This window comes from Aspergillus pseudodeflectus (assembly GCF_044049435.1).
Source record: "Aspergillus pseudodeflectus strain CBS 756.74 chromosome Unknown BJX68scaffold_74, whole genome shotgun sequence".
In the NCBI taxonomy this organism is placed as follows: Eukaryota; Fungi; Ascomycota; class Eurotiomycetes; order Eurotiales; family Aspergillaceae; genus Aspergillus; species Aspergillus pseudodeflectus.
Window position 1 is genome coordinate 40,794 of NW_027263850.1, and position 23,137 is coordinate 63,930.

The 23,137-nt window shown below is 54.8% G+C and overlaps 10 protein-coding genes across 10 annotated transcripts; 4 read left to right on the top strand and 6 right to left on the bottom strand.

Moving 5' to 3' along the window:
- Positions 1–41: 41 nt before the first annotated feature.
- Positions 42–2,003, top strand: BJX68DRAFT_258851 (Alpha/Beta hydrolase protein; the record flags this gene model as incomplete). The annotated part of the gene is made up of 6 exons (XM_071043603.1): positions 42–178; positions 219–267; positions 320–664; positions 712–822; positions 856–1,675; positions 1,915–2,003. 6 exons carry the CDS (start codon positions 42–44, stop codon positions 2,001–2,003), a joined length of 1,551 nt encoding a protein of 516 aa, XP_070893520.1.
- Positions 2,004–2,131: 128 nt separating this feature from the next.
- On the bottom strand, positions 2,132–3,767 carry BJX68DRAFT_258852 (Tannase/feruloyl esterase; the record flags this gene model as incomplete). Its single annotated transcript, XM_071043604.1, has 2 exons — positions 2,132–3,590; positions 3,727–3,767. 2 exons carry the CDS (start codon positions 3,765–3,767, stop codon positions 2,132–2,134), a joined length of 1,500 nt encoding a protein of 499 aa, XP_070893521.1.
- A 317-nt stretch (positions 3,768–4,084) lies between these two features.
- BJX68DRAFT_258853 (Alpha/Beta hydrolase protein) lies at positions 4,085–5,946 on the top strand (the record flags this gene model as incomplete). Its single annotated transcript, XM_071043605.1, has 10 exons — positions 4,085–4,464; positions 4,513–4,612; positions 4,694–4,717; positions 4,775–4,891; positions 4,942–5,220; positions 5,283–5,410; positions 5,464–5,561; positions 5,612–5,695; positions 5,744–5,818; positions 5,870–5,946. The coding sequence occupies 10 exons, from the start codon at positions 4,085–4,087 to the stop codon at positions 5,944–5,946; spliced, it is 1,362 nt and encodes a 453-aa protein (XP_070893522.1).
- Positions 5,947–6,540: 594 nt separating this feature from the next.
- BJX68DRAFT_279390 (beta-glucosidase) lies at positions 6,541–9,333 on the top strand (the record flags this gene model as incomplete). Its single annotated transcript, XM_071048722.1, has 9 exons — positions 6,541–6,658; positions 6,715–6,797; positions 6,849–7,012; positions 7,070–7,203; positions 7,259–7,347; positions 7,398–7,501; positions 7,555–7,684; positions 7,736–7,902; positions 7,953–9,333. 9 exons carry the CDS (start codon positions 6,541–6,543, stop codon positions 9,331–9,333), a joined length of 2,370 nt encoding a protein of 789 aa, XP_070893523.1.
- A 429-nt stretch (positions 9,334–9,762) lies between these two features.
- On the bottom strand, positions 9,763–11,472 carry BJX68DRAFT_258855 (major facilitator superfamily domain-containing protein; the record flags this gene model as incomplete). The annotated part of the gene is made up of 6 exons (XM_071043606.1): positions 9,763–9,804; positions 9,835–10,021; positions 10,091–10,788; positions 10,844–10,923; positions 11,001–11,247; positions 11,305–11,472. 6 exons carry the CDS (start codon positions 11,470–11,472, stop codon positions 9,763–9,765), a joined length of 1,422 nt encoding a protein of 473 aa, XP_070893524.1.
- A 267-nt stretch (positions 11,473–11,739) lies between these two features.
- BJX68DRAFT_272123 (uncharacterized protein) lies at positions 11,740–12,762 on the bottom strand (the record flags this gene model as incomplete). The annotated part of the gene is made up of 3 exons (XM_071047128.1): positions 11,740–12,076; positions 12,139–12,542; positions 12,598–12,762. 3 exons carry the CDS (start codon positions 12,760–12,762, stop codon positions 11,740–11,742), a joined length of 906 nt encoding a protein of 301 aa, XP_070893525.1.
- A 941-nt stretch (positions 12,763–13,703) lies between these two features.
- Positions 13,704–15,556, bottom strand: BJX68DRAFT_272124 (Alpha/Beta hydrolase protein; the record flags this gene model as incomplete). The annotated part of the gene is made up of 7 exons (XM_071047129.1): positions 13,704–14,332; positions 14,397–14,850; positions 14,902–14,992; positions 15,045–15,135; positions 15,187–15,229; positions 15,318–15,356; positions 15,416–15,556. 7 exons carry the CDS (start codon positions 15,554–15,556, stop codon positions 13,704–13,706), a joined length of 1,488 nt encoding a protein of 495 aa, XP_070893526.1.
- A 502-nt stretch (positions 15,557–16,058) lies between these two features.
- On the top strand, positions 16,059–17,849 carry BJX68DRAFT_279391 (glycosyl hydrolase; the record flags this gene model as incomplete). Its single annotated transcript, XM_071048723.1, has 3 exons — positions 16,059–16,313; positions 16,345–17,665; positions 17,728–17,849. The coding sequence occupies 3 exons, from the start codon at positions 16,059–16,061 to the stop codon at positions 17,847–17,849; spliced, it is 1,698 nt and encodes a 565-aa protein (XP_070893527.1).
- Positions 17,850–18,327: 478 nt separating this feature from the next.
- Positions 18,328–20,471, bottom strand: BJX68DRAFT_198424 (Zn(II)2Cys6 transcription factor domain-containing protein). Its single transcript, XM_071037524.1, has 4 exons — positions 20,381–20,471; positions 19,432–20,327; positions 19,137–19,369; positions 18,328–19,078 (listed from the first exon to the last, which is right to left on the bottom strand). The coding sequence occupies exons 1-4, from the start codon at positions 20,435–20,437 to the stop codon at positions 18,441–18,443; spliced, it is 1,824 nt and encodes a 607-aa protein (XP_070893528.1). The 5' UTR covers positions 20,438–20,471; the 3' UTR covers positions 18,328–18,440.
- Positions 20,472–21,998: 1,527 nt separating this feature from the next.
- Positions 21,999–22,884, bottom strand: BJX68DRAFT_272127 (glutathione S-transferase; the record flags this gene model as incomplete). The annotated part of the gene is made up of 3 exons (XM_071047130.1): positions 21,999–22,357; positions 22,408–22,790; positions 22,844–22,884. The coding sequence occupies 3 exons, from the start codon at positions 22,882–22,884 to the stop codon at positions 21,999–22,001; spliced, it is 783 nt and encodes a 260-aa protein (XP_070893529.1).
- Between the last annotated feature and the right edge of the window lie 253 nt (positions 22,885–23,137).

Genomic DNA, 23,137 nt, shown 5'->3' on the forward strand with positions numbered 1-23,137 from the left:
GACATTCTCTCCACGGAAAATCACTATCAGTAGCTGCTGCCATGCGTCTGTCACCCCTCCTTTCCTCCTGGGCGTTTTACGTCCTTGGGGCCCTTGGACAAAACGTGCAAGGTAGACCCCTGGTTGATCTGGGCTACTCCAAATACCGGGGAATCCAGGTCGCAGGAGAGGTAGACCAGTTTATGGGTCGCTCCTCCCCTTGAAAATCTTCGATTCAGGGCTCCTCGAGACCCAATCCACCGTACCGAGGTCCAAGATGCATCCAAGGTAAGAGAATCACACACCGGAGCCGGAATACCTACCTTGCTGACCGCAGTAGTTTGGCCCGGTGTGCATCGGTGGCAATCAGAATGTTGCAGAATCCCAGGCGGAAGATTGCCTGTTCATCAATGTGTTTAGCCCATCCGGCTCAAGCAGGACATCCAGGCTGCCTCTGTGGGTGTATATCCAGGGAGGGGGATACACGGAGAATGCCAATGCAAACTACAACGGGACCAGGGTGGTGAGCGAGTCTGGGGGCCAGATTGTCCTCGTCAACTTCAATTACCGTGTTGGGGCGCTGGGCTTCCTCGCTGGCGATACCCTCCGAAAGCACGGCGACCACAACGTGGGTCTTTTGGACCAACGAAAAGCATTGGAATGGGTCCAGAGGCATATCCGCAGGGTACGTAGAATGCAGTCCTCTTCTTACCCACATCTGACCCGTCGTAGTTTGGCGGCGACCCGGATCATGTCGTGATCGGCGGCGCATCGGCCGGAGCTGGTTCCGTGGCGTATCACCTCACAGCCCATGGAGGACGCAGCGATGGCCTCTTTGTGGGGGTGATCTCTTAGAGCCCATACTTTGGTATCCAGAGAACTATTCGCGAGTCTAATGTGTACATGGACCGGCTACTGAACCAAGTGGAATGCTCTGCCGTAGCGTGCCTGCGATCGGCGGATGCAGCAGCAGTCCAGGCGTCAGTGTTTGCTCCAACGGGCTCGCCGGCTGCAGAAACGTATATTGCAACTTTTGTCTGGGTGCCCGTCATTGACGGGGATCTCATCCGGAGCCGGCTCTACACTGCATTCGAAGATGGAACATTCATCCGAGTTCCGCTGATAGTGGGAGGAGTCACTGACGAAGGCTCCGCGTTTGCGTACAACACGACGTCCCTAGATGAGGTGACGCAGTTTACAAAGAGCCTCTACCCAACGTTGAGGCCGGCCCAGTTGAAATCCATCAGTAAAGCGTACCCGCGGTTCCCCCCAGTGCCCAGGCACGCATATTTTCCCACGGCCTCTGCGATACTCACGGATATATCCTTCACTTGTCCGGGACTCGAGATGACGCGTAGTGCTTCCCTGCGAGGCTCTACCCATTCCTGGAACTATCGCTACGACGTACAAGACCCAACGTCACTGGCTATGGGGTGGGGGGTTCCGCATGCCGTGGAGACGACTGCCACCTTCGGGCTCGACTATGGTGGCTCAATCGGTTTCCCCAGCCTGCTGGACACAAATGCTCCCATAATCCCTATCGTGAGGAACTACTTTATCAGCTTCGTGCGGGAGCTGGATCCGAATGGGCTCAAACACGAGACGGCACAAGTTTGGCAGCCATGGCGTGTCGCTCACGAAAGGCTGAAGATAGAGACCAACAACACTGTGATGGAGCGGGTTTTGGGATCAGCAGGTGCGTTGTGCGCTTTTCAAGAACCTTGCTTCACCCACCAAGCAGTAACGAGGTTTCGTACTGGGCTAGATGGCCACAAGTTTCCCAGAGTCTTCGGCTATGTAGAGTAGTGTGCAAAGGGGGGTAGATATCCTTTGCAATGAATGAGTGACTTGCAACTGTCTCTGACCTTTCATCCGTAGTTGACAAGATATATATCACATCTCCCCAGGTCAGGGTAGCCAATATACACCTTCCAGGCGCCGGCTCACCCATGGTTAACCTGATCGAACTGATTGACCCCACCGCTGCTCCTTCAGAGAACCGCAAGCGCTGGAATGGAGGTTAGATCTGATACCGATTGGGGCAGTTAGAGGAATCGCATAGTGAAATTGTGGGCTATGAAATATATGAGAGCGAGACTACACCCCAGCCAGGTCCAACCGCGCACCAGCGAGACATATACATGCATCTCCCCTAGTAGCTTGTTTCGCACGAGTAACTTCCCGCCGAGCGAATATCGCCCTTGCCCTTGTACTTGGAGACCAGCGGCCAGGGGCAGAGATTCCGTTTCACCTCGTGCCCCTCGCTATCCGTAAAGTTAGCACCCAACGTCTTGGGGACCTTGTTCTTCTCAACCCAATCGACAAGAGTGTCAAGGGGCGATGTGGGAACGGGGCCATAGCCCACAGCGCAATGCCCGACTCCGGGGGCCAGGAAGAGACGATAGAACTCGTTGACACGATTGTTGCCGCCCATGACCTGTTCAACCTGCTGTCGGTAGCGAAGGGAGTTGTTTGCCATGATCAGATTGTCCCCAAGGCCGTGCCAGCTCAGCAGCTTGCCTCCGTGGTTACGAAAGGCTGAGAGGTCAGGGTCATCGGTCCCGATCATCCCCCCGTACTCGGAGTGTGCAGATGCAAAGAGCTCCGTCACTTCGTCCAGGGTCTTGATCGACTTGAGGTCAAATTCAGGATCTTTCTTCAAGAAGACGCGAATCCACGTGCCCAACGAGGGCTCCTCGAACAATGTGGTCTCGCCGTCATCGTCGGTCAGGGTCCGCAGTATGAAGTCGTAATTTGCACCATAGTCGTAGCCATCCCAAAGCTGGAAGCCTGACGGAGACCGAGGCCCCTGATGCACCAGTCTGACAATCTCCGCGACCCGGTCGGAGATGGTGATCTGCTTGCCGTAACATTCGACCTCTGTGCCGACCACGGAGTGGGGATCGAATTTGCAGGCCTCCAGGTTGCTGATGACCCCATCCTTGACTCCGTCCAGCTCGTCGCATTTGTCAATCACTGCCTTTTGGAACACTGCCAGCTCGCATTGGCTCGGGAGAAGACCGATATAATTCATCACAAAGTCAGGCCACCAGAGCGCAAGATTGAAACTCGGCCAATACAGCGCGGGAGCTGCTCCAAGAATGCCATCATAGTCGGTTGGGTATTTCTGGGCCAGGATATGGCCCTGGCGGCCTCCGGTCGAACATCCGTTCCAGTACGAATGATGAGGCTCCCGTCCGTATAGACTCTTTGCCAGCTGCTTGCCAACAAGCGTCATCTCATGCAAGGATCGCGATGCAAAATCGTTCAGCAGACCAAGGTTAGGCCCGTCTGCCCCTTTTGGGAAGAAGTCCTGGCCGCCGGCGTCGGTCGAGCCCGCAGCATACCCCTGGCTCACAGGCACCACGAGGTCGACTTCGCCCTGTCCTGCAGTCCACCCCCCTCCACCCACGCCCTGGAAGCGCCCGTTCCACTCCTTGGCTGCCGGAAGCCAGACCCAGACCTTCACCTCGTCGTCCACGCCCGGGTGAGTCAGAGTCACGTTTACGGAACACACCTTGCCACGCTGAAGCTCGGCCGTCGAAATGGAAACAACTTCAGCGCCTGAGACGGTTGGTGGACGAATGTCTTTGCATTTGCGCCCATGTGGGCTTGCGCTTGGAGAGGCTGTGATGGGGTGAACTATCGCCACAAGGGGCAGTAAAAGTGAGGTCCTCAGATACATTGCGTCTTGGACTAGTAAAGATGAAATTCGTGAACCGCAAAAGGTCAAGGTAGAAAAGGAACCTGAAGCCTTTTAAGAACAGCCCGTATATCTTTGATGTCATTGTACAACGAGCTGTCTCTGTCCCCCCCATGCTGTGCTTCCCGGTACGTGTGCCGCCCTAACGGCCCGGACACAGGCTGGCTCCGGGGCGTTGAGCGCGATGGGCAGCGCACGAGCCTGAAGCTGCGGGGATTCTCGCCTCTGCAGCTCCGCCTCTCCTCGGCCCAGGATTGCTTCCCTTCCAGCGGCCCAAGTTTAAACCGGCAAGACTTTACCGGCTGTGACGCAATGTGTCGACCAAGCCGTCTCCCTTGCCCAAGGCCCTTTAGAGGCACTCTCGCACAATTGCTCCGCAGCCTGTAGCCAAGAAACATCATCATGAAGCTTCTTGTGGCCTCACTCTTGCCGCTTGCCGCCTGGGCCTCTGAGCTGACTGTGAGCACGACCAGCGGCACTTTTCAGGGTTTCTACAACGACTCCTCGACTAAGACAGTTCGTGCATTTCTCGGCATTCCCTACGCAGAACCCCCAGTTGGAAGTCGGCGATGGGTACCGCCAGTCCCACAGAAGTCCCCCAAATCCCGTCTGGATGGCCACGAATTTGGCCCCAGCTGCCCGCTGCTCTACAGCCCCAACGACAATGACATTTATAGTGTCTTGCCGTATAGCCCACCGTACCCAGACTACATTTCCGAGGATTGCCTGTCTTTGAATATATGGGCAACGTCACGCAGGCATGCCAGCTTGGTTGGAACGTCGTAGAAGGCAGCTGTACTTGTGTTCATTCATGGTGGCGCCTTTGTTAGTGGAACATCTGCAGTCCCTTTCTATAACGGTGCTCCCTTCGTTCGTGACAATGACAATGTGATCATCGTCACTCTCAAGTTTATGGCTCCATCCTCGAGGGTACCGATCAATTCTAATGCACGCAGTTATCGGCTGGGTATATTTGGATACCCCAACGCTCCTGGGTTGGCCGATGGCCAGCAAAATGTTGGGCTTTTTGATCAGGTCAGTTTGTCTGTGACCCTCGGAGTCGGCCATTCATGTCAATTGAAAAAAAAATAGAGACTCGCTGTCGAGTGGGTGCGAGACAACATTTCCCGATTTGGTGGGGATCCTAAACGCATTACCCTCGTTGGTCAGTCTGCTGGGGCAATCTCAGCCGACATGTACGCATATAGTGTACGTACACGCCTATTCAATCCCCGGCGAGCAATGCTCATTCTGGCCAGTATACTGAGGACCCTCTCGTGCATGGGATCGTTTTGCAGTCTGGCACCGCCACCCTGTTCAGCAGCAGCGACTTTACGCACTTGGGCTGGCAGAATGTTTCCGAAACACTCGGCTGTACCCAGCGCGATCCTGCTCGAAACCTGAAATGTATGCGAAAACTTGCAGTTCGTGATGTTTTGCAGGCGGCGGCTCTGCAGCTCTTCGTCCCCGTGCAGGACAATATCACGGTCTTTTCCAACTACTCACACCGTGCTGAACTGGGTAAACAGGTGAAAGTTGTACGTGCATTCGGGGCAGAAACTCATGAGATTATCATCGAAGCTGACCTACCGTGCAACAGCCAATTCTGGTCGGCAGCAACGCACAGGAGAGCTTCACGGCCCCACTCGATGGGCCTGGCCCTGATAAAGTCACGGCACAAGCCTCAACGGCAGCTCTGTTTGCGTGTCCAGCTGGCATCGCAGCGCGGTACAAACCCCCTTTCCCAGCTATCCATGGCATAGAAACATAGATGTGCCCAGAACTCGTCGAGATCACAATACCCCCAGCTGGAGATATCTGTACCATGGAAATTGGACCAATTTCAGTCCTGTTCCATGGCTCGGGGCCTACCATTCGAGCACGTACATTTCCAGAAACGAGAGTATTAGCTGCTGACGAATCATGCAGGTGAGCTGCCCTTGGTCTTCGGTACATACCACCTCGCGCAACCCACCTCGCGCGACCAGCTGTTGGCGAGCAAATATCTCCAAGGTAAGTCTCTTTAGACATGGGGAGAATGCAGCCAACTGATCTTTTCAGGCGCCTGGGCAGCATTTGCCCACGACCCGCATGATGGGCTGAGAGAATACGGGTGGCCTTTGTACGATCCTAAAGGTCAGTTATCATTTACCAGCAATCCAGACCCGGCTCTAACGTTGGTATCAGACTCAACCTTGGCCAATCTGCCACTCGACAATCGTTACGAGCCTGTGTTTAGAAATGATCCCCTTGAGGAACTGTGAACAGGTAGAGATTGACAGGGCTCTTTTTGCATCAGTTCCCTGTCGAATTGGTTTTAACAGCCATCTTGTTCGTTAGGGAACGGTAGCGGTTGAAGTGCTGCCTGATTTGGTCTTTTTTTTTTTTGCTGACTGGTGAAATCTGTGGATGGAGGAGACTCCCCTCCCATTTCTATACTCAATGTATATTTTGTGCTTCCTGTTAAGATATTGCAACAACTCCAGTCTCCGCTTTGTACTTTAGGAGTTCCCAAGTTCCAGGGCAGTGAACCGTTGTCTTCAGGCCGGCCGTTCCCTCAGAAATCTGGATACGGCTCGCTTACGCCCGGTTACCCCAGTCCAAGGCAGGTCCGAGTCTTGATTCCGGGGAAACATCCAATTCGACCTCGGTTGGAGATGGTCCCTCACCCGACGGTTCGTGTAGATCATTGACGACCGGCCGGGCCGGCTTCCCCAGTTTTCCGTAGAAGCAGGCAGTTTGTTCATCTCGAATGTAATGTGGTGGAGACGGGAGTGCCTCGCGAAGATAAAGCGTACGTCGTGGCCGACCACGTTGTCAGTTGTACATGGTCGTTTATTCCGCGAAACTCCTCCAGCATGTTGCGTGGTAGTCTGGCGCTCCTTGTCGCTTCTCTCGCCATTGGCAGGGCTGCTTCTCAGAAGGTCACCGATGACACGACCTTTTACGGCCAGTCGCCTCCCGTATACCCTGCTCGTGCGATCCCTCTCACTTCCTTGTTTAGTGTACACTCTCTAATTCCTCCCGCGTAGCTGAGGTAAAGGCCCTTGGACACTGGCGAGCGGCCATACAGAAGGCACAGAAGTTGGTCTCTCAACTGACTCTGGGCGAAAAGGTGCCATGTCTATGGTGTTATTGCTCGGTATTGGGGGCTAACCAGTGGCAGGTCAATTTGACGGCCGGCTATCCTTCAACCACCGGCTGTGCAGGAATGATCGCCGCAATCGAGCGTGTAGATTTCCCCGGTCTCTGCCTCCAGGATGCTGGACATGGCGTACATAATACAGATTTTGTTCACTCCTGGCCAAGCAACATTCATATTGGCGCCTCGTACGGAATCACAAACCATGGCCCCGTTCCCATGTCGCAGGTACTGACAGTATGCAGTTGGAACAGCGACCTCGCATACAAAAAGGCTCTAGCCCAGGGGGGAGAGTTTCGGCGAAAAGGGGTCAATGTCATGCTTGGACCCTCAGTCGGGCCATTGGGCCGTGTTGTGACTGGCGGACGGAACTGGGAAGGTAAACACATTCCACTCGGCGTCTGAGTCTTTATGACAATCTCACACCTGTCTAGGTTATTCGGTCGACCCGTATCTTTCCGGCATCTTGGTCAAGGAAACCGTGCTCGGAACCCAGAAGGCCGGGGTGGTAGCAACAACCAAGGTAGGTTGACCAGAGACCAGGCCCCGTGAGAGCGAGGCCAACATTTGCAGCATTATATCGCCAACGAGCAAGAGTCGTACCGCGGCGGTTCCAACTTCACCGCTGCCGTTTCATCCAATATTGACGACGTGACGATGCACGAGCTCTATCTTTGGTTGGTTACCCTCGCCTGTGCGATCGGATCAAGACTGACAAGCTGCCTTGCAGGCCCTTCCAAGATGCGCTGCTTGCTGGCACCGGCAGTATCATGTGCTCGTACCAGCGGATCAACAACTCGTACGGGTGCCAGAATAGCAAGACCCTGAACGGTATCCTGAAGACGGAACTCGGCTTCCAGGTATTCCTACTGTTCTCTGCCTCTGTGTGCACATATTAACTCAAAAATCAGGGGTTTGTCGTGACAGATTGGAATGCTCAACATTCGGGCGTTGGATCCGCACTAGCTGGCCTGGACATGGCCATGCCAGTCCCATACGACTTCTGGGGACCGAGCCTTGTAGAGTCTGTGCACAATGGTTCTGTCCCAGAGTCGAGGGTAGATGATATGGTCGTGCGGTATGCTACCTCAGTCCGGAGCCTCAGGGTAGAGCTGACTGTATTAAAAGGATCCTTGCATCGTGGTTTCAATTGGGCCAGGGCTCGACAATTCCAGAACCTGGCTTTGGACTGGCAAAGAACCTTGGACTACCCCATGCGATCGTTGAGGGACGCAAAACCTTAGACAGACCGATACTCTTGCAGTCCGCCGTTGAAGGGCATGTCCTGCTAAAGAACACACAGGGGGTTCTACCGCTTAAGAAGCCTAAACTGCTCTCGATCCTGGGCTACTCTGCAAAGGCCCCAGACCGGAACATGGTTGCAGCCGACGGTCCCTCTGCTTGGGCGTGGGGGTTCCAGTCTGGCAACAGCAGCGAGCTTGTCGAGGGTATCTTATCTGCGGGAGAGGGCCGGGCTCACACTCTACCCACGACGGCCTACAACGGCACGATTGTCCATGGCGGTGGATCTGGCGCAACCTCGCTGTCCACATTCCTTTCACCGTTTGATGCCCTCATGGTCCAGGCGGATGAAGACAACACACAGCTGTACTGGGACTTCCATTCCTCCGACCCCATTGTTTCAGGGGTCAGTGATGCTTGCCTTGTCTTTGGTAACGCAGCAGCTTCCGAGGCTATGGATCGTCGAGCCCTAAGAGACGACTACACGGATGCACTAATCTCCAACGTGGCTCGAAAGTGCTCCAATACGATTGTGATCCTCCACAACGCGGGCCCGCGCATGGTGGACCCATGGATCGACCATCCCAACGTCACTGCAGTTGTTTTTGCCCATCTCCCCGGGCAGGACACCGGCAAAGCCCTGGTATCTCTCCTTTATGGACAAGTCAACTTTTCTGGCAAGCTTCCGTACACTTTGGCCAAAAATGAGTCTGACTATGGCGACTTGCTCCTCCCCGATCTCCCACACGGTGACTTTGTTGACTTTCCTCAGAGCTATTTCTCCGAGGGCGTCTACATTGACTACCGCCATTTCGACCGAGATGGAATTCAACCCCGATATGAGTTCGGATTCGGCCTGAGTTACACCACCTTCCAGTATCAGAAGCTCAAGATACGGGCCGAGCAGCGCCGCCCCAAGCAGTACCCAGAGGGTCCGATTGTGTCTGGAGGCCAGTCTGACCTCTGGGACGTGGTCGCGACCGTGGCGGCCGAGATCAAGAATACTGGTTCTCTAACCGGCGCCGAAGCAGCCCAGCTGTACGTTGGCATACCCGGCGGCCCCGTCAAACAGCTCCGCGGATTCCAGAAACCTACCATCCGCGCGGGCAAGGTAGAAAAGGTAACATTCAGGTTGACTCGAAGAGACCTGAGTGTGTGGGATCCAGTGGTGCAGACGTGGCGGTTACAGAACGGCGAGTACAAGATCTACGTCGGTTCCAGCAGCCGGAAGCTCCCTCTGACCGGGGACTTGAAGATTGGGAAGTAGGATAGCCAGCTCATGTGATATCCTGTATATTTCATACAAGCTTGCAGGTCAACGCAGGCTCCGCGGTATATAGACTTATTCCGGAACTCACTTCGTCAGGATATATGCCCCACCATTAGCAACCTACATCTTATGCAATCAGATGTTGGAGCAATGGAGATGTAAATGGTAGCCACATTAAATGCGAAGAGCGTAATATCCCCCTTGTTCTTTGAATCGTAGTCACTGTTATTCAATACATGAAAAGCAGGGCTCGCCCTATTAGCCAGCTCGGGCAAGTTACAGGACTAGGGTAAGGTTCAAAGTCAACTATATCCGGGTGCGAGTATCTCGTTCCTCTTGAGCCTGTACTGGCACTTGCCTGCCCCCTCGGGCCTTGCACTTGAGGCGCATGAAACACAATTCCGACACAACATAATGGCCACGAACTTAATACGTATATCGAAAGGTCAATCTCGCTTCATCAGCAACCTGGGTTCGATTGTCAGTCTCATCTCCTACGTATGAGCGAGTAGTCGCAGCGCATACCTCTGAATCCTCCTCATCCTCGAGCACAATCTCCCCGCGATCGGCACGGCGGTTCATGTACCAGAAATAGGCGCTGAGCAGGGCGACCATGGTAATGCTTGCGAGGCAGCATGCAATGCATGCCCAGAGACCCGGTCGAAACAGCGGAGCATCGGATGGACTTGGAGGGAGGGTGTCAGCCGAAACATACCCAGAGAATCGACTGTAGCGGGGGAGTAAGAGGACCTACCGGAAGACCAAACTCCCAGCTATGCCACCAACACCTCCGAAGCCAACAAAAATTGCACTAGCGCAGGCACGCTTCCACTGGCCACGGATGTTGTTGGCCTGATACGCCATCAGCAGCGGAATGTTGCTGTTGATGCCGCCGCCCGCCAGGAAGAGCCCCAGGAAGCGCACGCCGACGACGTCGTGGAATCCAATCAAGGCCAAACCAAGTATCGCTACAGACATGTTGAAGAGAATGAGTGGGCCCCGGATCCTCCATTTATCGCCCACCCAGCCGATAAAAAACATGCAGCAGGCAGCCCAGAGCATCGGGGTAATCTGCAGCAGCTGTGTCGCTGTGGCGTCGAACCCCATGCCCGCCGTCAGGATGATCGGAGTGAAGAAGGAGAGGGCATATCCCTGGGTAGAGGTACAGAAGAAGAGCAGCCCAAACACCCAGAGCTTGAAGTCCAACGCTTGCTGGGCAAACAGCTTGATCGAGAACCTGGCCGCGTTGGCATCCCCGCGGTCCACGTTGACTCGCGCCACCACCCAGGCGCGCTCATGGGCCGAGAGAAACTTCCAATTGTTCCTCTCCGAGTCCGGAAAGTCGACGAGAAGGATGTATCCGGCCATCGCAATGACACACGTGAGAATGCCCTCGACGATGAAAAGCCACCGCCAGCCTCCCATGCCTCTGACCCCATCAAGATGAACGAGCTGTAGGACAACGACGTCAGTCTCTCATACGATAATGGTCTCGTGAAGCCTCTACCCCGTATGCCATGAGGCCAGCCAGCGCGCCAGCAACTGCTCCAAAGGCGTAGAATAATCCATAACGCTTGCCCATCTCGTCTGAGAAGTCATGACCGGGGTCAGCGAAAATTCCAGATACAAAACCCCCCATGAGGAAAGACGTGCTAACCACATACATCTAGTATACCAAGTGCTGAGGAGATAGACGCAGCTTGGGAAAAATCCCGCTTCGAACAGACCAAGAACCACACGGAGGGCGGCCAGCTGGTCCCACTTCTTGGTGAAGCCCATGCCGATCATGACGACTCCCCAGAGGAAGGTGATGCCGCCCAGGTGGATGCGGGGGCCCAGCCAGCGGACGAGGACGGTGGATGGAGGCTGGAAGACGACGTACGTGGTGAAGAAGACCAGGACAATCACCGACTAATGTTCCAGAACAGCCGTTAGCACGGTAAAGCAGCAGCGACAGCCAACGCATACATAACGGTTGCCGATCAATCTCAGATCCTCGATCATCCCGGCGACACTGGCGGCGGCGACGTTGGTCCGGTCGACAAGCGAGACGCAGTACATCAGGCCGACGATGGGGATCAGCCGCCGGTCAATGCGGCGCTTGATGCGCTGCTGGTTCTCGTCGGACAGGCCCATTGAGCGTCCGATCTCCGCTTCGGACACGGGCGCACCTTTGGGGGTTTCGTCGTGCTCGATGACGGGCTTCCCTACCTCGCCTACCTGGATCGCAGTGCTGTTCATTGTGGTTGCTCTGATAACGAAGATCTGGAGAATAATCTGGGGAATTCTGGCTCCTGATAAACGGCCGGTCGCCCGGTTCGCGTGGCTGGAGCGTCCGGGAGGTCCGGCCCGGACGACAACTGCTCATGCTCGTCTTTTGCTATTCCTTGTCTATTTCCAAACTCAACCCCGCTCTTGCTCGCTTCCTGCTTCCCACTTGGGCCGCTCCTGGAGCGCGATTCCCTCGGCCATTGCCTCGCTCCAGATCGCCACCTCCTCCTCAACCTGGATGTGCAGGTTGCGTGCCGGATACGCCACGCCACTGTCCGGGTCGGCGCTGAACCCGGTCTGGGCCAAGATCCCCGTCTTGTACAGCAGAGGCTTCAGCGTAGTTGCGGCCGTTCCGATGATGCTAACCGCAAATTCAATGTCCATCCAAAGGACGAGCGGGTCCAACACGGCATCGCCCATAAGGAGCAGAGTGGTGTACACCACCCGGGCCACCGTCGCAACACTCGCTCTACCAATCAGAGGTTAGTCATTGGCTCTGCAGTGCAGCAAAGGGGTGCTCCTGTCACGTACAATGATCCCACCCCAATCGTGAGGCCGGCCGAGATCTTGATCGCCAACGGCATCTGGGTTTTTCGCAGCAGAAGGATTGGAATCACGAGTCCCAGAGACACGTCTGCCACTAGGATCATGACACTATGGACCAGAATGCTGCCTTGGAAGAGCGCATCTGGGTTGCAATGACGCTGAAAATTGTTTTCAGGCGTGGGCCCCGTCCAGAGAGCACTGACTGGGCGGCAGTGGAAAAGAGTCGTCGCGAACTGGGGAATTGTCACGATGAGGGTTGCACCGGCAATTACTACAATGCTCCTGCTCGTCGTTGTGTGTTGTACGATGCGGTAAAGAGTTGCTGCAAACGACAGCTTGATTGCACACGTGCCCACCGAGTAAAGCAGGATCATGAGCCACGTTCCCATCTATCGCGTTTTTCTTAGCCCAGATCCAGTCGACCAGCCGGACAAACAAACTCACGATAAGCCTCTGCGGTTCCTCCTCCCTCTTGATGGTCGCCAGAATCAGGTAGTATGCAATGGCACGCGCGTTGTAGATCGTCTGCAGAGACCGTGTGAGCTGCATTGCCGTGTGGGAGAATGGCGAGTACCATACCCAACCAAAAGCCCCCAGTGCATCGTCCATGGCGAGAGCCCGCATTAGCCACCAGCGACTGTAGATGCGCAGCATCATAAAGACGGTGACGAGAATGAGGAGCACACTTTGAATTACCAGAAACGGATCCATTCTAGCGCCCAGTCACTCCGTGGTATCCTGTGACGTCTGGGTCGGAGGATGATGGGTGGAGTGACGGGAGCGCGAGGAAACTGGGCAATCCGGGGTGACTGTGGGACTGCCTGCCTTTAAGGCCCGGTATGCATTTGTTAGAAGTACCAAGGCGGCTCTGGTGAGAGGCCGCCCCTTTGCAATCCCGAGTTTCGAGACATGAAAACCCTGCAGTGAAAAGGGGCGGCAATAATGATGAAACGAGAAGCATTCCAAGATTCCCACTCCGCCTCGTGGACCAAAGCCCAGACACTGGCCAAGCATGGGGTTGGCAGTCAAATACGCAAGGTGGAGCTGGAGCTGAGGGATCAGACCCCTCGAGGCTGCGGACCAAACCTAGAACACGCGAGACAGTGGTAATTCGGTCCAGACAGGCAAGACATCGGCAAAGCAGAAGAACCGGCCCGGAAGTGAGTATAGGCCCATGCGTTTGACGAGAAGAAGTAATGGCCCGAGTTCCAGATCAATCGTAGCCCCTTTTCCACAATGTCGTTTTGGTTGCTGACTCCAGGCCAGTACCCTGATCTTGTCGTACTAAGCACATATCCACTGGGTGGTGTATGGAGTTGCATGGGTCATGGAGACTGTGGTTTACAAAGGGGTAGCACTTCAACTTATATCTGTCTAGTTCCTATCCAATCGGTACGAAATACCGTGAACAAGAGTAAGCGTGGAGGTGTTCGCATGTTTTACGCCAACACTTGACCATTGAAGGTCGATATGTTATCGGTGCACACTCTTAAATCATCATTGCTACTGAAATTGCTACACTATCGCCTTGTAAAGTGAATGCCCAAAACTCACTGCCTGTCGCGCGAGAGGCTGAGCCCTTTGAGATGGAGGAAGATATCATTCCAGAAGCTAACAAGAGACACCAGCCTAGGATCCTTGACTATTTTGAAGCCTTCATCGGTCACATTCAGGAACTTGGCCTGGTTAGTAGCTCGGAAGAGCGGCCACACCGGGGTGGTGCTGACGTTCCTAAGAGCATTGGCATCACCGGTCAGTGCCTGACTGTGAAAGTAGGACTGATAGGCCAGTGCCAGATTCGGGTCGAGGGTGGTCAGATTCAGCGGTCCCTCGTAATAGTAAGGAATCTCAAAATCATTCGCATGCAGGGCCCCACGGCTCGAAAAGATACCAGCAAAGGCTTTGCCGGAGAACGCCTTGGCCAGCGCCACGCTGTTACGAACGAATATATAGTCGGATATGACGGCGGCAGCACGGTCGGCATGCGTTGTGAAGGGCGAACGCGCGACGTCGGGTGCGGGATACTGCTTCTCAATTCGGCGTACGGCTGCGTTGTCTTCAAAGGCGAGTAACATTCCAGAGAGGAAATCGGCATCACTCTCAATAGGGCCCAGGAACCAGGGTACCTCGTGTTGGACATGGGTGGAGATGACCGACTCTATGCGTTTCCAGTAGCCACCTGGCGCGCTGCATGTCAGCTGCGGTCCATTCTTTCAGTCGGGAATGAAGTCGAAGTATCTTACCGTCTTTGAGCGCAATGAGAGGATCGGATTGAAGCCAGTCGCCATCTTCAATTGGACCGATTCTGCGTAACAGAGAAGTCGCGTTATGGATCTGGCTCGCGTCCACGCTGCGCAAGCAGGCGAAAGTGGCGCGAGTGTCACATCCAAGGGCTCTTGTGAAATTGGTGAGCCCCCTGTCGACTGCGGGGAGATCCCATTCGGCAAACCAGCCCGGGCTCTGAACAAATGCTTTGTGAAAGAGGGGATCTCGCCGGCCCCCGTATTGGGTGATGTGCGGGATAATTGACCCCCCACCTGCAGACAGGCCCCAGACCGTAACGTCGCGCGGATTTCCTCCCACAAGATGGATATATTTCTGTACCCATTCCAGAGCGGCTCGCTGGTCGTGTAGCCCCAGGTTAGTTGCCTTTGCCTGACGGGCTTCCGATCCACCGAGCCAGCCAAAAGCCCCCAGCTGATTGGCTTTGTTAGCACAGTACAGTCGACGCATGGGCAAGGGCCATACCCTGTAGTTAATCGTCACCAAAATAGCATTACCATTTGTACCGCGCACTACTCCTGATGCATCGATGCCAGTCTTCGATCCTCCGGTGAAGCTGATTATGATCAGCATATCGTCAACCCTCTACCGACGAGACCACCCCTTACCCACCGCCATGAATGACGAAGATCACGGATGCGTCCTCCTTCTTGCTCTTCAAAGCCTCGGTCGGCACCTGAACATCCAGGAAGAGGCAGTCTAGTAGATATTAGACCTCGGGATTGCCGAGGGTAGACGCAAGATGCGTACCTTCATCGGGAGTAGGATTGCCAGGATTGGACTCGTCCGGCGTCTGGTAACAGATGTGGCTGACCGATCCATCTTGAATACCTTTTATAAGCTTGGGAGGCTGCGGTCTAGCAAAACGCAGAAGGGCCCACAGGAGGGGTGGCATAGCGGATATTCTCGAATGTGTAGAACTGAGGGATGGTAGTCAGCTACAAGATCCCGCTGCCGACGGTGCTCAGGGGAAATATACGTCTCTCTCGGGACTGTACTTGCTCGCCTGCCACGTCCCATATGGAAGTTTGAGCAGGGGCAGCTGTGTTGGCTTGCTCAGAGCACCAACAGGTAGCGTACTGAGAGCCGAAATAGCGGCAAGAAGAACCTTGGCCAACATGTTATTTGTAGCCTGTTTGGACCGAGGAAATGTAGCAGACGTTCAGAAGCTTTATACACAGCCCAATATTCTTGGTATCTACGACACTTCCAAGCTGTGCGAGCCTGTGGTTGATCACTTGGCGAAGACGGCCGGACCGGCAGGCTGGTCTCGAGCAGCGTGGGTGACTGATGTCAGGGCAGCAACCAGCGGCCGAGGCAAAAGGCACGCAGCGCTTGCAATCCGGGGTAGTCTGCAGCTGTTTCCCCGCACCCGGATCTGGTTCCTATCCGCACCCTGTCGTCCTCTGACACCGGTCCGGAGATCGCTCAGGCCGGTTCTTCCATGGCCGACGACGGATAATCACCCTTTACCCGACCCGGCAGGCCTGGAAGCTGCAAGCCCTTCCAAGGACTTCATCCCGGACCTCAATGGCCTATTTAATGAGTGACAATGATTGTTACATAAAGACCTCTTATGTCTGACTAGGAACTGTACAGCTACATTCCCTGCGCTTGCCATCATGCAGATTGGCCTATCTTTCCTCCTCGCTCTGTCCAGCGTCATCCTGCGAGTACGAGGTGACCTCTCGACGTACGCCAACCCAATCTTGCCTGGATGGAACTCGGATCCGAGTTGCGCCTTGGTTGCGGAGTGGAACAACACCTATTTCTGCACAACCTCCTCCTTCCTCACCTTTCCCGGTATCCCGGTTTACGCTTCCAAAGACCTGGTCAATTGGAAGATCGCCAGCAATGCCCTGTCACGGCCGAACCAGGTTCGAGATATGTTCACCACGGCCACTGGAGCAAACGGGAATCCCGGCCATCACCCTGCGGTACCATGACGGCATGCTCTATCTGATCACGCTGCATGCGGACTGGCTATGCCCCACGTGCTGGAAGAAGGAATTCATCATCTTCAAGACAGCAGACCCTTATGATGATGCAGGGTGGATCGGTCCCATCAGCATCGACTCGAAAGCTCTCGCGATCGACCCAGACCTCTTTTGGGACGATGACGGGAAGGTATATGTGGCAGCATCCGGCATCCAGCTGCAGTCTGTCGACCTCGACACCGGTGAAACCAGTGACCCCGTAAATATATGGAACGGAACCGGCGGAGTTAGCCCGGAAGGCCCTCATCTGTACAAAAAGGACGGGTGGTACTATCTACTCATCGCTGAAGGTGGGACAGAGATGGACCACGCGGTCACAATTGCCCGGTCCAAAGACGTCTTTGGACCGTACGAAAGCTATGCCGGGAACCCCATCCTTACAAACCGCAACACCAGCGAGTACTTCCAGACGGTGGGGCATGCGGACCTCTTCCAGGACGTCGCCGGCAACCGGTGGGGGGTTGCATTGGCGACACGCTCGGGACCACAGTGGAGTGTCTATCCGATGGGCAGGGAATCCGTTCTCTACCCAGCGAAATGGGACAAGGATGGGTGGCCGGTCCTGGGGCCTGTCAAGGGTCGGATGCGCGGGCCTCTGCCGCCGGAGGACAGAAGCATCCCAGGCTCGGGCAACTGGGTGGATGCAGGGGAGAGGCTCAAGTTTCCGCCAGGATCCGATCTGCCTCGCCATCTGGTACACTGGCGTCCCCCTCCAAACCGTGCCGCCGATTATGCCGTATCCTCCCTTGGCCACCCCAATACCCTTGCTCTCCGGGCATCAAGAGCCAACCTGACGGCTCACCCTGGCTACCTGCCTACGGACGGACAGACCTTTATCGCCCGCAGGCAGTCGCACACCTTCTTCCAGTTTAGCGTTGACGTATCCGCCCATCTGACGGCTCCGTTCCAGGAGACAGGCATCTCCCTCTTCCTGACGAGTCGCCAGCATGTCGATCTCGGTATCATCCTGCTTCCTGACCCACGCAAGGGTCTCGTTCCCCACATCCGGTTGAACACGGTCGCCTTTGGCAAGCCGAATGCCACGCTTCCCAAGCCAGTGGTCGTGCCGCTCCCGAAGCAGTGGAAGAAAGAACCCATCCGCTTACAGGTGGCAGCCCACGATGATCGCAGCTTTGTCTTCTCCGCCTCTACGCCTTCTAGACCCCGCGATTGGAAGATACTTGGCTCCGTCGGTGGGGAAATTGTTTCTGGTGGAAGTGGTCCTTTTACTGGTAAGTTCTCTTTTTTCTCCACATGGTTAGTCTATTAGGTATCTCATATAGGAGCACTTTAGGGTCTTTGCTTGGAGCATACGCAACTAGTAATGGAGGCAAAAAGAGCTTCAAGTCGTACATTAGCCGTTGGACGTACACGCCTCTGGGCCAGAAGATTGATAACAGCGAGGAGTATGACTAGAACTGACGGAGATCTATGCAAGAGCCCCAGCATGTTTACTATTTTCCATACATAAGATAGTCATCATCAGAGGGTCGTAAATCGCATCATCCGCAGCGATAATCGGTCAGAATTTTCCCAGGCCAAATTACGGCATGTGGATTTTTATGTGAACAAAAACCCTAACCAATCCAATATTTGGCATGAGCAAGATGCGAACCAGGACCAGATTCAGGAATCCCTCGTGGATCCTTCCTCAATCCTTCATGTGCGCAGCCCCTAAAGAATTCTTCTGTGGACGGACAAAACGTCGAGTTACCCCTGGGCGTCTCGTACATCGCGTGCGGGTGGGAATGGGGCCAGAAATGCCGAAAGCGTTATCCTAGTGGGGGCTGTCATAGAAAGGCTTTTTCCAACATATATCCATCATCCCGCGAGCGAAACTGCCGAAATATGTCACCATGATTTGCATGGCCTCTACGGAAACTGCGCAGACGGACGATACTCCGATAGTGCATCTCCAGCGCGCCATATGTGGGTGCACCAGCCTGTCTTGTCGTTGGGACGAATCGGTTGAATTGTCGTTGTTATCGCTCACACTGTGGTGGTCACTCATGTCTCATCCGGCACGGGAATCCCCGCCATCAGGCCATTAAAAATCGACATGTCGTGACTTAAACCCCAGATTTCCGTTGAATAGCGACTCTGGCTGAGCATGGCCGGGTCCATCGTCGCGTCGGCCGGCATGGAGAGCTCAAGCTCGGTCTGCGAGTCTTGGGTGAGGGTTGGCGTGCTCACAAGACCGTGAGGCAGGTTGACGTTCTCAACACGGGGACTCAAGTCCTCTAGCGGCGAGTTTTCATGTTGTTTGCACATTGACCGGAGGGCGACCCCATAGACTGAGGGACGCGTGTCGATCTGTGGGCCAAGGGACTGCATTATCGCTCCCAGTTCATTGACCAGCTCGAGGAACTCGATCCTGCGTTCTGGGGAGGTTACGTTTGACGTGAGCGCCCGGAGAATATACAAGGAGACATAGGCCATCAACACAAAGGCGAAATCGCCCAGGTAGCGAAGACGGTCCTTTGCGATGGGGGAGAGACCCCGGATACACTGCAGGAAGTCATGGGCGGCATCAAGACTCTCGGCAACTGCTACGCGATGCTCACCGGTTGTATCCAGGAGGTGAGTGAGAAGGTGGAAACGCGTGAAGAAGAAGTGAAACTTCAAGTGTCGCCCGGCGCTTGGGGCTTTGCGCACATGGTTCGTTAGCAAACCATATGGTACTTTCATTGTTAGAATGCTTACCACTGGTGAAGGAGCGCTGCCAATCAACATTCCAGGCGTGCAAGGCATCCTCAGTGGTTGCTGGGGTTGCGCCAGGGGTGTTGATTAGTCTCTCCCAGAGGAGGAACAAGTCGCACTCGCCAAGGAGCACGCGAATTCGAGGATGGTCGATACTCTGCTCGAGGAGAGCTTTGGCGCGGAGGAGCTCAGCCGAGCCGGAGAGGGATCGGGGGCAGCCATGGATAATGGCACAGCTAAGACAAGCTGAGGTCAGCGAGGGAAGGTGGTGGGGTCAACTTGGAGGGGTCACTCATACTGATGGCTCATGGTGTACAGCCACACGACCCAGAGCAGAGGCAGCTGAACGGACACTTTGGTGAGATAGCAGTCAACGCCCAGCTTTGTTTTGACCGCGTATGCTTCGGCAACCCCCTTGAGGGTGAGCATATCAAAACTATCCGTCGACCCGGGCGTGCTACCGAGGCTAGGGCCGGTCGCCTCAGCGCAGCCGTAGAGGATGACGAGCCCGTGCATGTTCCCGACCGCAGTCACTGGATCACTCGTCGCCGGAGAAAGCACCAGGTCGGCGAGGAGAGGACGCAAGATGCGGCCGACGCGACCGCGTAAGCTGCTCGAGTCGGGCAGATAACGCGCGATCGTATAGATGGCGGCGAGGGCATAGACAGGCTCGGCGGGCAGGCGACCAAAGTCGGTGGCATAGAATGTTGGAATGAAGGGGGCCATTCGCTCGCCGAACAGGGCAAACATCTCGTGCGCCTCGGCGACAGTGATGTTGGCGTCGGCCAGACACGAGGCCAGGGACTTGGCGCTGCTGATTGAAGCAGTGCCGAGGGTGTCGTAATCTGGCGACCACAGCTGGTGATCCTCCAGCCCTTGAACGGTGGAGTATGGAGTGTCGCCCTCTGGAACGAGCTGCCCATAGCGAGCAGGGGGGTAATAGGTTCTCCGACCGTAATCAGGATTGTGGATGATATCGTGGAAACTTCGTTTACGGCCGCGCGGTTCGCTCCGGTCGTCCTGGTCGATCGAATTCAGGGGATTCGAGCGGTCGGAAGGAGTCAGCGGCTGCTGGATCGGGGCGGGGTTGCTGGTGACGGAGCTGGTGGTGGTGATGGTGTTGGCCGGCTCAAAGACACACTCGCGCCCGAATTTGGCGCAGCGCTCGCAAGGGGCTTCGCCGGAGCATTTCATCTGCAGACGCCCCGGTCAGTTGAGGACGGTGACTGCAAGGGGTCCACGGATACCTTTTGCTGCCGGCATCGCGCGCAGGCTTGCAAGGAGCGTCTGGCGTTGGCGGCCATGGGGAAATGAGGTAGATGGGGTGATGAGAACTCGTCTCCTCTCCCCCAGCAAAGGCAGGGGATTTTGATTCCTGCGTCGCGAAAGAAAGTGTGGGGAACTGCAACCCCACACTTTTCGGGTGATGCTCGGCCGACGCTGCAATTCGTCCGGCCCGGATCCGGTCCGGATGGCGAGAGCTGAGGATCAAGACAAGAGTTTCGTCATTGGAGTATTAGAGAATAGCCAATGTAGTACTCACCGTCTGCTAATAAAGCCTCTGCCAAATTCACCTACGTACAAGCTTGGCCGGGAATCGAAGCTCACCTTGACGGAAAGGGGCAGCAGTCCAAGATATATATCTCGGCTGGTTATCCCCCTCACAGTACCAGGCCCATCTAGTAACGTGTTTAGTGAAGAAAACAGCAACTAGTCGACGGAAACTAGATAATATAACGTAAATCTAATACAATCCAAGGAATTGCGAGAAAACTAGTATTTAATATCCGCGACAAAGTGTCTTGTCCATCCCGAGCATCTTCCCGGACTCGAACCGCCGCCCGCAAAAAACAGGGCGCAAGAGGTTACCACTGCGCTACACAAAAACAAACGTTATGCAGTCCCTGATATACTCTAAGCGAAAGGTACTGACAGCGATATTCACCCACAGTAGACTCGTCGGAGACAACCGATCACCCACTGAGAGGATATAACTGGTACTTAAAATCTTTTGCGCTTCAGCTCCACGTCATGCTGCTCGCGGATTTGCAGTTAACACCAGGAATGGTCATTCTGACCCTCCTGGGAGCTGACTAGGCGAATCATTTCCTTTGGAGGCCCGCCGGCTGACCTTTACATGGTATAAAGGCTGCTTTGCCGTTGCGTCAGAAGCGGGAGCCGCCTTTCAGGGGTATACTTGATGGTGATTGTCCACAAAGGCACGGTTATCTCTTGTTGGGGTTGCCTGGTGCTAGGTTACTCGGCAGTGGTAGGGCTGGCTTGTGGAAGTTACAAAGAGTTGGAGCTTGGTGAGGTCTAGGAAGTTTGGGTACAAAAGTCATCGCCCCGGTAGTGTGGCTATCAATGGTTCATTATCATCCGTCTTCCTACTACAAGTGACCAGAGACGCAGGGCTGGAATCGACGATGCAAGTCACTCGTGTTGAACTCCTATTCTATTACTCTTCTATCGTGAGCCTATCCATGCATGTTCTCTTCAGGTCATGTGGTTCATATCTATAACTCGATACAGTGGTCCATTATCTATCCCCCAAGCATGCAGTAGCAATTGATCATTTTATTTTGTCTGTTCTGTTGTGTTCCCTCGATTCGACTGCTTCCACGCTCTTGTTCTTGTTCTTGCCACCTAAACTAGAAACCGTGCTTTGATGCAAATTGGTCCAAGACTCTGACATTGCTCCAGTGACCTTGGGACTTTGCCTCGATCTTAATTTGTCTACCAACCGTTTCAGCTCCTCCGCCGGCATATCAAGCACATGCTTCGAGTGGAGCAGGGCCCTGAAAGTGTCGGTTGCAGCCCTTGCCGCCCCATATTCCAGCTCGTTGGTGTTTCTAGCATACACAATCAGCACGCATCAAAATGTCCCTCGATGGCAACAATCTTCGCAACTGCTCGCTTGTACCCCTCACAATCCTGCAACCGGGTTGCGTACGCCGACAGTAGTAGGTGTCTGTCCTTTGTAATCCCCTTCTGCACCCCGACAATCCGCTTCATACTCTCGATTACCGGATAACTCATCATGATGTCGGCGACAGTCAATTTCTGGCCCGTGAGGAATGGCCCACCGCCGGGAGCAGAGCGAAGCTGGTTTTCTAGAAAGTCGAGATGATCCACAAAGTTCTGGTTTAGAAAGTTCTCCTCTATTTTCGAGGCGACAAAACTGAAAAACCCCCGGACAAACACCGGCGGTGCGGTTCGGAGCACTGTACCCTTTTGTTTCAGCTCCAGCTCGAGGACTCCCAGAGAAACTTACTGTTCGTCACAACCTTCATCACTAGATTCGGCATCAAGCTGCCCTCTGTATAGTGCATGTAGTACCGATAGCGAAGCCACTCCGCCGTCTCACCTCCAACTTGACCATCCTTGTTTGCATCAGCGAACCGTTGCGGGACGAGATGGGCACCACCAAAGTGGTCGCAGAGATATTCCGCAATGAATGCAGACACAGCCAGGACTAGTGGAGACTCTGCATTTGGTAGTGAGATGGCCACGATTGGTGATTTTCCCAGCGGGTGAATATCTTTCAATGCCTTTGGAGCGAGCTTGTCCGGACCCCGTTTGAAGGTCTTTAGCTCGTACGGGATGTTGAGCCCCTCGAGCAGCCAGAGGATTCGATGCGCGCGGGACTGCTCGAGCCTGACCCTATCAGAATGGACATCGAAACGATCTTGACGAACAGCGAGACATACCAATAAAGAGTCACGGTGGCGTCCTTTGCGGCGGATGTCATCTCTACAATTGCTCTTCAACTATATGGTTATGCCACGTAACAAGGATGAGCGAAAGTGGTGTTTCACGATTGAGATCGCAGGTCCTCTATGCTCTTTTTATGGCCGACCACGACTGAGAAACTCGGGGTGACTCCAAGTTCCGTGCAGCGGGTTCCCTCCTGCACCTCGTATACTTCGAGTTGGCATGTGGGGGAATCCCGCGAATACGCTATGGAGGATGAAGTCACTTCAGTGCCTCTGAACAGTCTAGAC